We start from the raw sequence: 15,199 nt of genomic DNA on the forward strand, positions 1-15,199 counted from the left end.
ACAACCACCTATACACACACACACACACACAGCCAGAAGGATGGTTGTAGGAAATGATTGGACGCTCCAAGTGCCAATAGATGCCAATTTGATGTCAGCCCATTGTCAGCTTTCATTACGCTCCACGTGGCCACCCGTGGCCATCCGTCGCAATCCGTCGGCGCTTTAGAAGCAATCTGGAAAATTTCACCGCTGTCAATCACCGGCAACGTTTACTCAAATTGAACACGGCATCTTCCTTCTCCTCGCTCGTGGCTCGCCTTCCCGAACAAGAGTCAAATTCGTGGCGTGGACGGATGGGAAGCTGTCTTACACGGCCCTACGCGACCCTTCTGTCCACGAACGCGGCCAGAGAAATTGCCTTCGCCTCTACTTTTATTGGATTATACGTATAGGCACAAGAGTGGTTGTCCTCACAATTCCGGGGTCGTGGGTTCGATCCCAGGTGGGTCCTCACTTGCGCGGAGTTTGCACCTTCTCCGCCCTCGGAAAATGAAGGAAGGAATATTAAACAGAGTGGATCGCCGCTTGGTCTTCTGGATTTGGTATCACCGGAGGAACGGAAAGCCACATCTTTCAATGAACTTTACGTGAAAAACATTTTGCTACAACCGTGCATTTAGTCATTTGAAAAGAAATGTGTTGATATTTTTTTGTGCAGCCCTTGGCAAGGACATGGGCCTGCGGACATTTCTTACAGCGCTCTCTGCAATACTTGCATGCAATTTTCCATTTGGCAACAATTTTGAAGGATTTCTGCGAGCAATAATAATACCATTTCTTACTTTCTTTGTTTTGAGAGAGCACAAGACTCTGCTGTAGCATTAAAAGTTAACCTAGAGTGTATCCTTTAACTGCTGCCACGACAACCGGATACGATACACACCAAATGTGCTTATCCGCATTGACTGTAAGTGAGCCACAACTCCGAGCTCGAAGACACAATGGAGGGCGTACGTTGCGTGACTTGGTTCTTTGGAAGAAGCCACGCCACCTGGAAATGGCGTAACGGCAACATTTGTATTGATTTTGTTTTTCAAATGTAGTAGAAAGGAGAAGACGGCATCCCAATGGCGTGCGCGCGCAGCAAACGTATCGTATGCGTGACCGTTAGCACCACGACTGCTCATAAATGCCTCTTTCTATTCTATTCTCATCTGCGCCTGTTAGTCACATGTGACTGACGACGATTGGGTTAAGCGCTTCCCCCCCGCATCCGTTAGTGCGCATCCAAGAACTCGCAGAGCGTGTCTTTATCAGATGCTTCTTGCCTTCTTCCCGAGAAAATGTGCTGACTTTGGAGTTAACGTTTTGATCAACTTTCGAAACTGGAGAGAAAAAACACAATGGGCCCAAATTGGATGTTCTCACCTCCTCTTAATTATAGAAGTTTATTATGGTAATGAATCTCTTCATATATACATCATGGCTTTAATAATACAAAATCCCAAAAGGCGGCTTTGTGTTGTTGTTGTTGTTTTTTTTTGTCTTTGGCTCACACGTTTTCCAGAAGCAATTCGATTTGAAACCTTTGCATCCGTCCACGCATTTCGGCTCTGTTCTTGGCTTGGGATTTTGGTCCGCAAAAGAATCCGGAAACGGAGCCAACGTCATCCGGCGCCGCCATGCTTTTTCTTTTGTCTTTGTTTTGGGGAGATTTTCTTTGTGCGTTTATCTCATCTCGACTCGTGGGTGCACCCGCCTCAACGTGTGTGTGTGTGTGTGTGTGCAAGGAAGCTAATGTGTTAGCGTGTGGCGCTGGCTGGCTGGATTGCTCCCATGGCCACACACACACAAGCGCGCGTACACACACTTTCCCTGTTCCATATTCCATTCAATGCAGCAGGCAAGAGAATAAGCAGCTTAGGGACACATTTCGGCCGTGCAAATTCCCCACGCCGTAAACCCCGGCGTCTCGTCTCGGAGAACGTACGCCTTTCCGTCCTCCGGCGGCGGCGCAGAGACTGCCAACGGTGAGGCTTCTCCTTTTGGCCGCTGGCGCTCTCATTGACGCTGGCGCTCTCATTGACGCTGGCGTAGCGAGACGCAAAGTCTGAAAGACACTCGGCTGCTTTCCAAAGAAGTTTATTTTGAAAGAGGGCAGTGATCACAGATGGAGGACGGACGTCCCAAAGCATGTCACCGTGTCACGGCTAAGATGGGGGAGATCCCCCTTCTCAAAACAAAGAAAAGCGCCCAGCCACCCACAAGATGGCCGAAAATCAGCAGAAAAGCGGCAACCCATTGGAATACAAAAGCAGACGTGATTGATTTTGCCATCTCACAGATATAGGTCATGGAACACAACAGTGGTTTGGGCTCATTTGACCAAAACGTGGCCAAAAAATCTGACAAATGCGCTCACCCTAAAAATAAAAATAAAAATCCCCACCGCCGGGACACTTCCAAAGTCCGCGTGATTCCGTGTGGCACAAAAGCCCGTGTTGGAAATCAATAAGGCTCTCAGATGGCAGTATACAATCTTTTTACCCTGTGAGCCAGCAATCCAATAGCGGAATAAAAGCACTGCCATGGACCAATAAATACAGCAGAAACATTCAGTAGTTGGAAATAAATATACGAGTAGTCTTTCTTACATCCCGCCGGGCCCTCCGACCCACGCTTTTTTAAAATGGCTGTCTTTCCGACGTGGATTTGGGGGCCAAGGTTTTCGGGCTCACGAAAAGGCTTGAGCGGGAAACTTTGGTCTGTAGCCGCCCCCCAAAAAACGGCCCAGTCGTACTCCAGTTGGAAACGGTCGCTTTCCCCCCCTCCCCCCGTCTACCGCCATGCCACGCTAGAGCGGGCGCAAACCCGGACGTGGAGCGCTAACACATTGTTTCTCCACTTTTAGCCTTGTGTGCTTAACATACAGCTGGCCTATCAGTTCAAGTGGCGTGTTGACGTATTTGCCTAATGAACGCTGGCCTCCTCCCTCCCACGCACATAGAAAATGTCTTTGGCTTCATTTCTTATCCTTTTTTTTGTTATTTTTTGTTTTGATCCAAAAAATATGATCATTTCCAAAGAGTTTGGGAGAGAGGATCAGACCCACGCCGCCTTTTTACACCAGAAATGCGTCTCCGGGCGACGGGAACACTTCTGGAAGGAGGACATTTGCCAAAGCCGAGCCAAAGCGCCCGCCGCCTAGCCGTCACGTGTCCGGCAAAGTATCTCCGCGCTTGATTATGGCGGCTCTCCGGCGCACTGAACAATGAGACAATAGGTGGCGCCCAGCCCTTTTTTTCCCACACGCTCCATGAAATGTGTGCGCCGCATTCAAAACACACGTGTTTGGTCAAGGAAAGGGACAAAAATACAAGATGGAGAGGAGCCCGCAAATAGTCCCAAAAGAAAGTCTCGATGGCCGTTGTTGTTGTTGAAACGGCGGCTCGTGGCCGTTGATGACTCAGTCCGTCTTGACCGTATTTTCCGCCCCGACAAGCACGCGTTTGTGTCCATGTCAATATTCATGTGTACAAGTATGATGAGCCGCCTGGAAAATCCCAAGACTATGGCAGCGCTCTAACAGAGTCCAATGTCCCGGATATAACACATGTGCGTGCGCTGAGTCCTCCCTGATTGGCGGCCTCACAATGTGCCTGTTTTTTTTTTTTTTTTTTGAAGGGTCAGGCGTTTTGGGGGAATGATCTGGAGTTTATGCTTGACCCGTCCCGGAAAATGCTGTCCAAAATACTAGCGCGTGGAGCTCCGGTGCTCCCAAAAGGCATCCGTCCGCTGGCCGTCTCCTCGGAGAACGTGGAGCCCGGAGCTAGGCTAGGCTCGCGGCGGCGGCGGCGCTGCTAAAGCCCCGGTCAAAAAGGTCCACGCGGCCGAGCGCCCTAAAAGAAGGTCCCCTTGGTTCCTCGGCAGAGAATCTTCTTGAAGGCCTTCCTAAAGTCTTTGTTGAAGATGGTGTAGATGACGGGGTTGAGGCAGGAGTTGCAGTAGCCGATCCAGAAGAAGAAGGTGAAGAGCGGCGGCGGGATGGCGCAGGCCTCGGGGCACACCGCCTGCAGCGAGTACGAGAAGAAGAAGGGGAACCAGCACACCACGAACACGCCGATGACCACGGCCAGCACGAAGGTGAAGCGCTTCTCGCGGTTGACCATGGCTTTGCGCCGCGCCGCCCCCGGGTTCTTCTCCATCTTGGACTTTCTGCCCGGCGCCAGACGCGCCCCCTTGGGGGTGCTCATCACGTCGCGCTGGCGCTGGGCGGAGGCCGGCGAGCGCGTTCCGCCAGAGCCCCCGCCGGGGGCCCTCTCGTTGCTGGCCTCGCTGTCCGTGCTGGAGCTGTCGCCGTTGTTGTTGTGGGATTTGCCCCGCTTGGGACGCCCGGCCTTACGCCAGGCCAAAGGGGCGGCGCCCTTGGCCCCCTCGGCGGAGGAGGAGGGCTTGGAGGCCGGGGAGGCCCCCTCCTCCCCCTCCTCCTCCGCCGAGGTCTTCCCGGCGCCGTTGGCCCGGCGACCGGGCCCGGCGGGCGTGGCGGCCGTGGAAGGGCCGTCCTTGCGGGGCTCCCCCGGCGGGCGGCGCGTCCTCTGCTTGGCGATCTGGTAGATGCGCACGTAGACCAGGATCATGATGAGGCAGGGCGCGAAGAAGGAGCCGATGGTGGAGTAGAGGATGTACCAGCGCTCGTCGTTGAGCGCGCACTGCGGGCCCCGCCGGTCGCTCAGCTGGCCCGCCTCGCTCTTGTTCAGCGACAGCAGCGGCGGGAAGGAGATGACGGAGGAGATGAGCCACACCACCACGATGGCGCCCTTGATGCGGCGCGCCGTGCGCTGGCGCCCGTAGGTGACCCGCGAGATGGACAGGTAGCGGTCCAGCGAGATGACGCACAGGTGCACGATGGACGAGGTGCAGAAGAGCACGTCCAGGGCCAGGTAGATCTCGCACCACAGCGACTTGAAGTACCAGTAGCCCAGCAGCTCGTTGGCCAGCGAGAAGGGGATGATCAGCGTGGCCACCAGGATGTCGGCCGCCGCCAGCGACACCAGGAACAGGTTCTGCGGGCCCCGCAGCGAGTGGCTGGTCAGCACGGCGATGATCACCATCACGTTGCCCACGATGGTGAACACCACCATCAGCGTGATGGCCGTGGCGAAGGCCGCCGTGGCCTCGGGCGAGTAGGGCGCCGGCCTGTGGACGCTCTGGTTGCACGGGAGGGGGACGGGGACGGGGACGCCGCCCGCCCAGCTCCCGTTCCAGGGGCTCGGCTCCAGGGAACATCCGCTCTCCTGAACCCGGGCCATGCTGTGCTATCAAGCGTCTGCCTGGGGGGGGGGAAATAGATCACGGATTTAGTCTGGAGTCGGAGTCAGAATCGGAGTCAGATTCAGAGCCATAATCCCAGCCCCCCGCCCAATATCACTAAAATTCAGCCTGGGGAATTTGCATTGACTGATTTTTCACTTAGCGAGGAGCCATCCCGCCATGCACTCCACTTTTGGTGGAGGCCACAAAGACGGGTCTTTCCCGTCTGAGCGTTTTTCCGCCCCGTCGCCGGCATTTACCTCTCTGTGTTTCTCCCGGTCCAAACGTTAGCTCCCTCGCATCCTCCCCGACGGAGCTTCCGAGTCCATGGTAAGCTCAGCGAACGCGGGCGGCCGTGGCGCTCTCTTCGCCGCCTCTCCACGGGGAATCCGCCGCTGGGGAAAAGCCCCGTTTCCCCCGGGTCATAGTTCACCTTTTCCCTCTAAACAGCTCAGGACTCTTTTTTTGGGGGGGGGGGGCAAATGTTTTCTTCCAGGTCCAGAAAGAAGGAGGCTATGTCGCCAAGTGTGGGCTTAGGTGGTGTGGCGCCGGTGGCCAGTCCTTTTAACGCAGACACGCCTCATCGGGGAAAAGAAGAAAAAGTGAGCAAAGCCTAAAGTTGCCAATGTTTGAGCAGCTGGCTCCAGAAGCTTCCGTCCATCCTTCACTGGCAAACGGTAAAACGGATCCCGACGCGTCCGTCAGCGCTCGCTCTTCTTTTTCTTCTTCTTCCTTCCACCGGCGCCTCGTCAGCTTGTGAGGCGCATCTCTCTCTCTCTCTCTCTCTCCCCGATCTCTCTCTCTCTCTTTCTCCCCCTTTCTCTGGCACTGACGTCAGCGCGCAGCTGTGGGCGTCACGGGATTGCGACGACCTCAAACGGTGACAATTCCAAAGGAGCAATTGTGATCCCCCAGTCACGGCGGGGTAACGGCGCATCGAGCCGCCAATCCACCATTCCAGTACAATTGATCCATTTCCGGATGACCAGTCGTAGGTGGAAAAAATACCTTTGAAGGGTGGCAGAATATACTTTTTTTTTTTAAAGTACATTTTGAAACATAAGAGGAGTGCACATGATTTTTTACATTTTCACTTTAGCACTCTAAAGGAGTTTTCTGGATGTGTGTAAGTGGCAAAAGTGTGGGTTGTTGAAAGAAAAGAGCCATGGTGTTCCCTGGGAACTCTGGCGAGTTCCATTGAGAAAGATGGATGAAGGCACTCCTTCACTCCTTCACTCCTCCAACGTCACACGGCGTCTTTCTTGTGACTTGACCTTTGAAAAATTCAAATGCGAAGCCTTCTTTCCTTTTAGTAGACTTGTGTGTGTGTGTGCCTTGATTTGCTCCTGGCCGGCGCTTCTGTGCTGGCTTGACTTTCACGCTTTTCAATGTACAGCATCGGACCCTAACTGCGGGCACTATTTCATGTGATTTCTGCGGGATGCTATGAATACACTTTTTTCTATTTTTTTTATTGAATTCTTGTGATAACAAGTCATGACTTGAGGACCTCTGGATCAAAAGAAGGTCTCCATTATGAAGAATGGCTTCCTTTTTCACAAGCCGTAGCTATTAGCGCCTCCGTCCCAGGAATTCCCGTCTTGAAAAAAAACTTGTATTTTTTTTTAATCAAACCTCAAAGCCTTTTGATATCACGGGATCGCACCCATTATCTAAGTCGCATCAAAAACAAGTCCATCGATATGGGCTGAAAAATATGTATCCTCGGTGATTTAAAATACCTTTTTAAGGAATAAATGACAAGATAAATAATTCAAATGAAGACTCTTCTGGCTGAAGATACGGAAGAATAAGTGATATTCATTTCCTTGTCTTCTTCATCTTTACATCGTTATTGACGACTCCATTTCTTTTGTAAATACGGAAAAGGTCACCGGGTGGGCGGACTTGGAGTTAGCGGACAAACGGAGAAGTGGGCTCGCTGATGCTCCGTCCTTTTTTGGCATGGCTGCTTTTGTCTGATTTATAACTTGCTTTTTCACTCCGCGCGCTTCATTTTTGCCATTTTATTAGCCTAATTTGGAAATATGTGGCAAATAAAGCATCCAAATGAAATAAAAAGAACTTCACGGCGCATCGTCCATGGCTAACTTTCACTCTGGCCCGGCCTCGGTGACTCCACTTCCGTCCAAATCCCGCGCCACGTCCCCCTGGCGGCGCCCTGACGGAGGTGGAGTACCCCCCCGCCCCCCTTGCATGCGTCAGGCTCCTAAATTGAAATGGCGGTTCACGGTTGGCGAGGGCAGGTCAGCGTTACGTGGCGGACGGGCGCTTTCCGACGGGGCCCACTTTACACGCCGGCAGGCAGGCACTCGGCGGCCCACGCGGAGAACGCTCCGTGGGTAGGAGGTCCTGTTTGTTTGGTTAGCGTGCCTGGCCGCTGCCGCCGCCCGCGCATTATTCATTTAATTAAAGAGCGCTCCTCCTGCCCGACCAGCGCGGCCGTGAAGTAGGCGCCCGTAATGGCCGCGCCATCTGCGCCGCGTGTTCCAAATATAACGGCAAACAAAATAAAGCTTTTAAGCGCGCCTTGGTCACGGGCGGATGTGCCCCACGCGGGGCCACCGCCGCTAAACGTCCACCGATGGAGGCCTCCGCTAACGCTTATTCAAGTTGGCAAACATTTGGATGGTAAAATGGCCTCCAAAACAAAGAAAGCCGCGTTGTCAGCTTTTATTTGGATCATTGGCAGAAAACTTCAGGACACACAACACTTAAATTTGGTCGGAGGAATTAACCCGACTTGCTTTGCAAAAGTCCGCTCGTTGAACTAAAAAATGAACGGTCTAATGTTGGGCTTAACTCGCCGTTCCTTCTTGCTAATGTGGACGGCCAACAGGCCTTTTGGGATATTCTCCTTTACGGGCATTCATCTTTCTGACAGTATCACCCTATTTTTTTAAACTAGTATTAGTAGTCTTCTCCTGCTTTGAGCTTCATGTTTCAAGTTCAAATTGGCTGCAATTTCCATAAACAGTGAGACAGAGACATCTACTGGAAGACTGCGAAGAAGGGAGTTCGTCATGGTGGCCGCTAGAGGTCCCTGTTTCGCAGTATTCTTTCACAGTACTGTTAGCATTGCAGCAGGCCGCTCTCGTTGTCGAAATGAAGGGGAGGTAAATGCGGGCTAGCTAGTTGCTAAACAGTGCACACCATCTATTCCACCAATAGTCCTTTTCTCCTCCGACTCCACTCCTCTGCGTCTGGGATTTTCTCTGCCGAATCATTTTCCTGCGGAAGAAATCACGGACAACCACGTTGTCAATCGCCGATTGTCGTCCAGTTCAAGAGCACGTTCGCTACCGTCCGAGGTTACGGGAATTTGAAATGGCGGGGGATTCCGCCACCGGAGCTTTTTCTCATTAACACGCGATGCTTTGTGAAATGTTGCTGCCACATTTACCACAAGAAGAACCGCGTCGACTCACCCGATGACGGTAGCCAAGACCAGGCTGAGCGCCAGGCTCAGAGCGGTCACCACGGCCATGAGCCGCATCAGCGCCCCCCCTGGGATCTCCGAGAGCGAAGGCAGCGTCAAGTTAGGTCGACGTTTTGGCCGCGCCTTTCGAGTGACTGCGAAGAAGTGACCATTAACTTTGGAACCATTAAGACCGGTGGACCTTCCATTTTCTCCTCTCCAAAAAGCGCTCTGCGGGGATTTCGATACTTTACCCCTGAGGAGGAATGTGACTTTGTAGAGGAGCGTCCCATCGTGGCCCATCAGCGAGCATCGGTACGTCCCCTGCTCGCTCCAGCGGAGCTGATTTAACACCACGAAGGCTTCCTTGGTCACACTTAGATCTCGGAAGTCACGCTCTCTGGGCTGCGCACACACACACACACACAAACACGGGCAAAAATGTTAGCTTGCTTCCTCAAGGCCTTTGCACAAGAAATGGCGGCGGTAGACAAAATGAAGCGTCAGCGGGGGCGGGGCCTGGCGTGGGATATCCGTGTCAGACCTTTCTGCCTCTTTTAACGGCGGGAGCCCACGTGTAGCGGTACTCCCGGCTCCCAAAGACAAAAGAATGCCACGGCCGGAAACAGTTGAGGACGGCCTGTCCTCTCTCCTCGGCTACAACTGGGTATTCTGCGGGGTTGTTGGAAAAAAAGCTCAAGTGACACGACCATCGTGTGACGCCGAGACGTACCGCCGCAGTCCTCTTTGCCCGACGGGGAAGGACAGCTGTAGATCTTGTAATCGCAGGAGATGCAATCCATCACTCGTCTTCTCAAGAGTCCTTGAAGTCACAAAGACATTCTCTCACTATTCTTTTTGACGTTGGCGATCAAAACTCACCACATTGGTTGGGGCACAATCCTGAAGAGGGAACAAAACAACAGGCTCCTCTAAATCACGCCGTAAATGGTGACGTCCACGTGCTGAGACAGATGCCACTTACCATCGCGGATGAACGTCGTCAAGTGGCTTTCTAATATATTTTGCCCCTTGGCAAGGGTACTAATGAATTCAGAGGACCTGTCTTGGGGGGGAACAGTTGGACGTCACAAGCTGCTCCATCATCTCCATAAAAATGGCCACTATATGCCTCCAGTCTTTCAAAATTGCCAAATATATAAATAGTGTTTCAATGATATTGAGTGTTAACCGGACTAAAGTCATGAGTTTGTGAGGGCAGAAGGCATTTTGCCCCAAAATGTGAATTTCGAACTAGACGGGAGGATAAATGAGTGCCTTGCGAAGGGTTCTCACCGGTATTTTGCTCCAGGAAGAGTTTGAATGCAATCTGGTACTCCGTTTTGACCCTGTACAGGGTGGTCACATCTAAGCAGGCACACAAAGGTCATTGGCCACCCTGGCATACCCAGCGTCAAGGGCTCCAGTTCTCACCTATGACGCCCTTCTGCTTCCTGCTTGCGTCCCGGTACTGGCTATAAGCGTTGTCTATCATATCCTGGAAGGCCTTCTGTTTGCTGGCGGGACTTTTGGACAGGGAAAAGGCTTCGTGCATGTTCCTGACGCCGCTGTCGCATTGCAGGCAGGCTTCGGCGTCGTACGCCAGCGTCAGCGCCAGAACCAGCGAGGTCAGGAGCATCCCGCCTGACCCTAGAAAACATGAGCAGATAACCCGCTATTCTGGAATGTTCCCCGAACAAATTGAATTTCAGTAGCATTCCTATTCCTGCTCCTATTAACTTGATGTTGTCTTGTCCACTCTTTGTCTTTAATGATGATGATTTCCATCAATGCGTGTCACTCTTTTATGAGGTCACTCTTATAGTCACTGTTATCAAATATGTATTTGGCTAATCAGATATGGCAAATGTACTCCGAATTTGTACTTGGAATGCATTCGGGGGAAAAGGGATGGATTATTTAGTTATTTTATGTATGGATGTGCGCGCTTGGTCACCAATTCAGGGATAATAATACAGAAATTATGCCTTAGTGGACCAACCAAAAGTAAAATACTGTCAGCTCAGCTAGAAAAATTAACAATAACACGGCAATTGGCAAATATGTACTCTTTGTTGTTGCAAGTAGAGTGAAAAGTGAAATGCGGAAGTCCAACTAGCCGAAGCCTGCCCATTTGGACGGACGCGCGTCTGGGCCAATCAGCTTCCGAGTTGGCCTGTTGGTAGGCGGGACCACAAATCAGCCCCGTTGCACCTGCGCAGCTGTTGGCGGGCGTCCGCTTGAAGTCAAGCGACACAGATGAACTACGTGAGTATCCTAAGCTTCTCCAATGTCTCTTTTAATCACACTTTAATAAAATGTAACGAGTGACACCCTCGCGTAAGAAAATCCCGACTCGGTCCGATAGAAAAACGGAACGTAGTTGACTTTAGTAGCGTCGACTGTTCGCATTCTATAGGTCGTTTCATCTGGGCCTGTTGAAGATAAAACGAGCCATGAAGACTAGCCAAACAATTGTTTTTTTTAAAACGCTTTAAAAGCCTAAATATATGAAGAGAACGTAATGACGTTCATATTGTTCTCTGTATTTCGCTTACTCGTAGGCAAGCCCGAGAAGAAGCAGGTTTTCTTCTTTTTCTTCTTCGCTTTACGACAAAGTAGCGACGTTACCCGAACCGGTACGTAAACGCAGCCATTTAAAATGAATATCAAGTCCATTTTTCTCGGCAGTGGCTTCACTGTTTCTACGCTAACTCGCCCATGCCTGGCCTGTCTGTCATCACACATATCGAATCCTAAGGCCATTTTATACATCGAGCTATCACCCGAAACACTGTATGAAATGACCTTTTGGGGATGTTTATTGAGTGTAAACTAGTTCTCATCTGAATTGAATGCTTTTATTGTCATTATACAAGTATAATGTAGATTTACAATACTGTTTATTTTGGCTGTTACTGTTTTTGAGGTAGGTATTATTATCACGACTCGGGGAATGACTACATTTTTATGACCTGCCAATAGAGATAATATTTAAAGCAGCATTTTAATATCATGCTGGCAGGAAAAGAGAACGAATGTCACTTATTTATCTCGATTTTTAGGGGAAAACATTTGCCCTTCAAAAACTGTTATGGTGACATTCCTTCATGTAAGAACAACACATTTTACAATTTTGAAGTAAGTAGCTCATTTGCCTTCCTAACGGCAGACATAAAAGCACCCGGGAAAATGTCACCACCAGAGAAATAATAAATTGCTCACCCTCACACTGTAAATACAATTAGCTCACTGACTCGCTGACTGCATTTTTGTTTTCAGGGGCCGACCTGAATCCAGCTCAGGATGTACCAGATGGTCCCGGCGGTGCCCGGGGAGCTGCACTCGTCCGACGGTCCCGGGGACTCGCCGCTGAAAAAGCGCGGGAGTCGGGAGGCCCGACCGCTGGCCGTCTCCGGCGTCCTGGGATGCCTTTTGGTCCTGGCCGCCGTGGTGGCCTGGTGCTACTATTCGGCATCCCTCCGCAAGGCCCAGCTGGTCAAGACGGAGCTGCTGGAGCTCAACGAGGACGGTTTCGTCATCCGCAACCAGACGGGCGCCATTATATTCACCATGACCTTCGGGTGGGTTGCTCTGGGTCTGACGAGCGGACGGGCGGGAGGCGGGACAAATTTAGAGGAACCCCGCAGCGTTAGCCGGAAGCCATTCGCCCCGTAAATTTGACCCGTACCCGTCTGTTTTTGTAGCTCGGCCCAACTGGACTTGGACTCCTGCTCCCTGGAGGAAAATATCCTGAGCTGCACCCGCTCGGATGCCGGCCGGGTCCACTTCTTCATCCACAGCGTCCGACTGAAGAACACGGTGACGTGTTACCGCGTGCGCTGGGAGCCGCTGGACCACCAGGGCCCGGTGGAGCACACCATGCCTTGCAACGGCTCCCATTGGTACGGCGGGGCGGAGAGCGCCACGCAGCGCTGGCCCCTGGCCGTGGAGGGCGAGCGGGAACCGCGGCCTTTCGTCACCGGCGACGTCTACGCCCAGCGCGACGCCTTCGGGGGGATTCTGGAACGCTACTGGCTCTCCTCCAAGGCGGTGGCCATCAAAATTAACGATTCGGTGCCCTTCCACCTGGGATGGTCCGAGAAGGACCTGGCGCTACGCTTCCAGGCCCGCTACCGGGATTCCCCCTTCAAGCCGGCGCGGGGAGGGCGGGCCTCGCCCCAACTCAGCTACCGGGTTTGCGTGGGCTCGGATGTCACCTCCATTCATAAATACATGGTAGGTGCGGTGTCTCGGCGGACTTGTGCCTTGCCTAATGGGTCTTTGTCTGGCCAGGTGCGTCGCTATTTCCCCAAGCCCGTCAAGGTTCCTTCGGTGGAGGTGTTCAAGCACCCCGTGTGGTCCACCTGGGCCCTGTACAAGACGTCGGTCAGCCAGGACAAGCTGCTGCGCTACGCCGCCGACATCCGTAAACACGGCTTCGCCTGCTCCCACCTGGAGCTGGACGACCGCTACACGGCCGACTACGGCGAGTTTGACTTTGACCCCCAGAAGTTCCCCAACGCCAGCGGCATGTTCCGGCGGCTCCGAGAAGGCGGCTTCCGGGTGACGCTGTGGACGCACCCCTTCGTCAACTACGACTCGGTCAACTTTGGCGTGGGCGTCCGGGACGGACTGTTTGTGCGCGAGCCCGGCGGCCAGCTGCCGGCGCTGGTCCGCTGGTGGAACGGCATCGGCGGGATCTTGGACTTCACCAATCCCCAGGCCCGCCACTGGTACCGGGCGCAACTGGAGGAGATGAAAGAGCGCTACGGCGTGACCTCCTTCAAGTTCGACGCGGGGGAGAGCGGCTACCTGCCGGCGCAGTTCAGCACGCTGGTGCCGCTGAGCGACCCCTCGGCCTTCACCCGCCTCTACACGGAGATGGCCGTCCCCTTCAGCGAGCGGGCCGAGCTGAGGGTGGGCTACCAGAGTCAGAACGTCTCCTGTTTCTACCGGATCATCGACAGGGACTCGGTGTGGGGCTACGAGCTGGGCCTCAAGTCCATCGTCCCCACCGTCTTGACCGTCGGTATCCTGGGCTACCAGTTTGTGCTGCCCGATACCATCGGCGGGAACGCCTACGCTGACCACATGGAGGGTACGCCACGTCCATAGAAGGCTTTGATTTCATTTGAATGTTGTCCCGTCCAAATCGTAGGACACGGACGGAGTCTTGGAGTCTGAAGGAGAAATAGTTTGAATGTGCCCCACGGGAGTTTGTTCTCCTCCCATTGTCCCAAGTTGCTAGGATACGCGGTGAAATCCTTTGCCTCTGGCTGCACTTGATCAAAAAAGATTTCACTCGCTTTTCACCAGCCTTTTGTGTGCTTTGTTTAGGCGACAACGGCAAGGATCTGCCCGACAGAGAACTTTACATCAGGTGGTTGGAGCTGTCTGCCTTCATGCCCGCGATGCAGTTTTCCATCCCACCGTGGCACTACGATGAACAAGTGAGTCATTTTAAATGTCTTCTTTATTTATTTTTTTTAAATGTATCATCTGGGTTATGATTGGGGCGCCCCTCGCAATAACCACGATCCCTTCTCCCGCCCGCATTTGCGTTAAACGCCGTGTCGCCAATCCGGGCAGGTGGTGGAGATAGCGCAAAAGTTCACCAAACTCCACGAGACCCTGGTGGCTCCCCGGGTTCTCAAGTTGGCCAAAGAAGTGCTCCACACGGGTGATCCCATCGTCAGGCCCCTGTGGTGGATCGCCCACCACGACGAGGCGGCTTACAAGGTGGACTCTCAGTTCCTGATCGGGGACGAGCTGCTGGTGGCTCCCGTCCTGGAACCGGACAAGCGGGAAAGGGACATCTACTTGCCGGCGGGGAGCTGGAGAAGCTACAAGGGAGAGCATTTCCTTCAGGGACCCAAGTACCTGACGGACTACCCCGTGGACCTGGACGAGATCGCCTACTTTACCTGGGTTCAGTGAATTGGTGCCGGCCTCCGGAGCCTTCCTTAGCGCTCGTGGCGTTCATTAGGATCCGCCATTGTCTTGTCCACCCGCGTGCCGGCCAAAGCAGACCAGCGGCCATTTGGATGCAAAGGGAGGAGAACTTTGGCCATCGCATTGCCATAAATTTCAACACTCTGCGACGGGAGGGTCCACGCTATTCCACGCTAGGATCTTTTGGATTGCGCTTCTCTCTGAGCCCGGAGCTCCAAGATTGTCAAAGCAGGCCATAGCGAGCTGTCTTTAAGCATGATTCATGCGTTCTTCAGAGTGACCATTAGGTTGAATTCCACCCGACTTTGATGTGTCATTGAACTGCTGCATGGAAACGCTGGATCAAACACTCGATTGTATTGCCCCTTCCTTTTCTCATGTGCCTTTTACCGACTGTCGTCAACAATCTATGATTGTGTCATTGCCCTAGTCTTCCACGCGCTCCCTCGTACGCTAGCGCGCCGCGACGTAAGCTAACCGACGTGTCTTTGTCCTCACTCTCGGACACTGACCGACTAAGTACAATCTTTCCCTTCTTTGCTTATTCTGTGA

The 15,199-nt window shown here is 52.9% G+C and overlaps 3 protein-coding genes across 4 annotated transcripts; 1 reads left to right on the top strand and 2 right to left on the bottom strand.

Moving 5' to 3' along the window:
* Positions 1–2,822: 2,822 nt before the first annotated feature.
* LOC144195538 (alpha-2B adrenergic receptor-like) lies at positions 2,823–5,259 on the bottom strand. The gene has a single exon (XM_077715247.1). It carries the CDS (start codon positions 5,250–5,252, stop codon positions 3,843–3,845), a length of 1,410 nt encoding a protein of 469 aa, XP_077571373.1. The 5' UTR covers positions 5,253–5,259; the 3' UTR covers positions 2,823–3,842.
* A 2,927-nt stretch (positions 5,260–8,186) lies between these two features.
* Positions 8,187–10,471, bottom strand: LOC144195539 (izumo sperm-egg fusion protein 1-like). The gene is made up of 9 exons (XM_077715248.1): positions 10,127–10,471; positions 9,989–10,060; positions 9,678–9,758; positions 9,575–9,595; positions 9,426–9,515; positions 9,237–9,364; positions 8,947–9,097; positions 8,703–8,847; positions 8,187–8,505 (listed from the first exon to the last, which is right to left on the bottom strand). The coding sequence occupies exons 1-9, from the start codon at positions 10,329–10,331 to the stop codon at positions 8,406–8,408; spliced, it is 993 nt and encodes a 330-aa protein (XP_077571374.1). The 5' UTR covers positions 10,332–10,471; the 3' UTR covers positions 8,187–8,405.
* A 339-nt stretch (positions 10,472–10,810) lies between these two features.
* On the top strand, positions 10,811–14,808 carry LOC144195395 (myogenesis-regulating glycosidase-like). 2 transcript variants are annotated; one of them, XM_077715004.1, is made up of 6 exons: positions 10,811–10,960; positions 11,975–12,276; positions 12,400–12,931; positions 12,989–13,793; positions 14,033–14,145; positions 14,285–14,808. In XM_077715004.1, exons 2-6 carry the CDS (start codon positions 11,999–12,001, stop codon positions 14,630–14,632), a joined length of 2,076 nt encoding a protein of 691 aa, XP_077571130.1. In that variant the 5' UTR covers positions 10,811–10,960; positions 11,975–11,998; the 3' UTR covers positions 14,633–14,808. The 2 variants fall into 2 exon arrangements, with proteins under 2 accessions (XP_077571130.1, XP_077571131.1); XM_077715005.1 differs by lacking the exon at positions 10,811–10,960 and adding an exon at positions 11,182–11,331.
* The last annotated feature ends 391 nt before the right edge of the window (positions 14,809–15,199 follow it).

This window comes from Stigmatopora nigra, chromosome 4 (genome assembly GCF_051989575.1).
Source record: "Stigmatopora nigra isolate UIUO_SnigA chromosome 4, RoL_Snig_1.1, whole genome shotgun sequence".
In the NCBI taxonomy this organism is placed as follows: Eukaryota; Metazoa; Chordata; class Actinopteri; order Syngnathiformes; family Syngnathidae; genus Stigmatopora; species Stigmatopora nigra.

Coding starts and splice junctions, on each gene's coding strand:
- LOC144195395 (XM_077715004.1), top strand. CDS start 11,999: ATGTACCAGATGGTCCCGGCGGTGCCCGGGGAGCTGCACTCGTCCGAC. Junction 12,277..12,399: donor ATATTCACCATGACCTTCGG/GTGGGTTGCTCT, acceptor CTGTTTTTGTAG/CTCGGCCCAACTGGACTTGG. Junction 13,794..14,032: donor CTACGCTGACCACATGGAGG/GTACGCCACGTC, acceptor TGCTTTGTTTAG/GCGACAACGGCAAGGATCTG.
- LOC144195539 (XM_077715248.1), bottom strand. CDS start 10,331: ATGCTCCTGACCTCGCTGGTTCTGGCGCTGACGCTGGCGTACGACGCC. Junction 9,596..9,677: donor GACGACGTTCATCCGCGATG/GTAAGTGGCATC, acceptor TTCCCTCTTCAG/GATTGTGCCCCAACCAATGT. Junction 8,506..8,702: donor GTCTTGGCTACCGTCATCGG/GTGAGTCGACGC, acceptor TTTCTTCCGCAG/GAAAATGATTCGGCAGAGAA.
- LOC144195538 (XM_077715247.1), bottom strand. CDS start 5,252: ATGGCCCGGGTTCAGGAGAGCGGATGTTCCCTGGAGCCGAGCCCCTGG.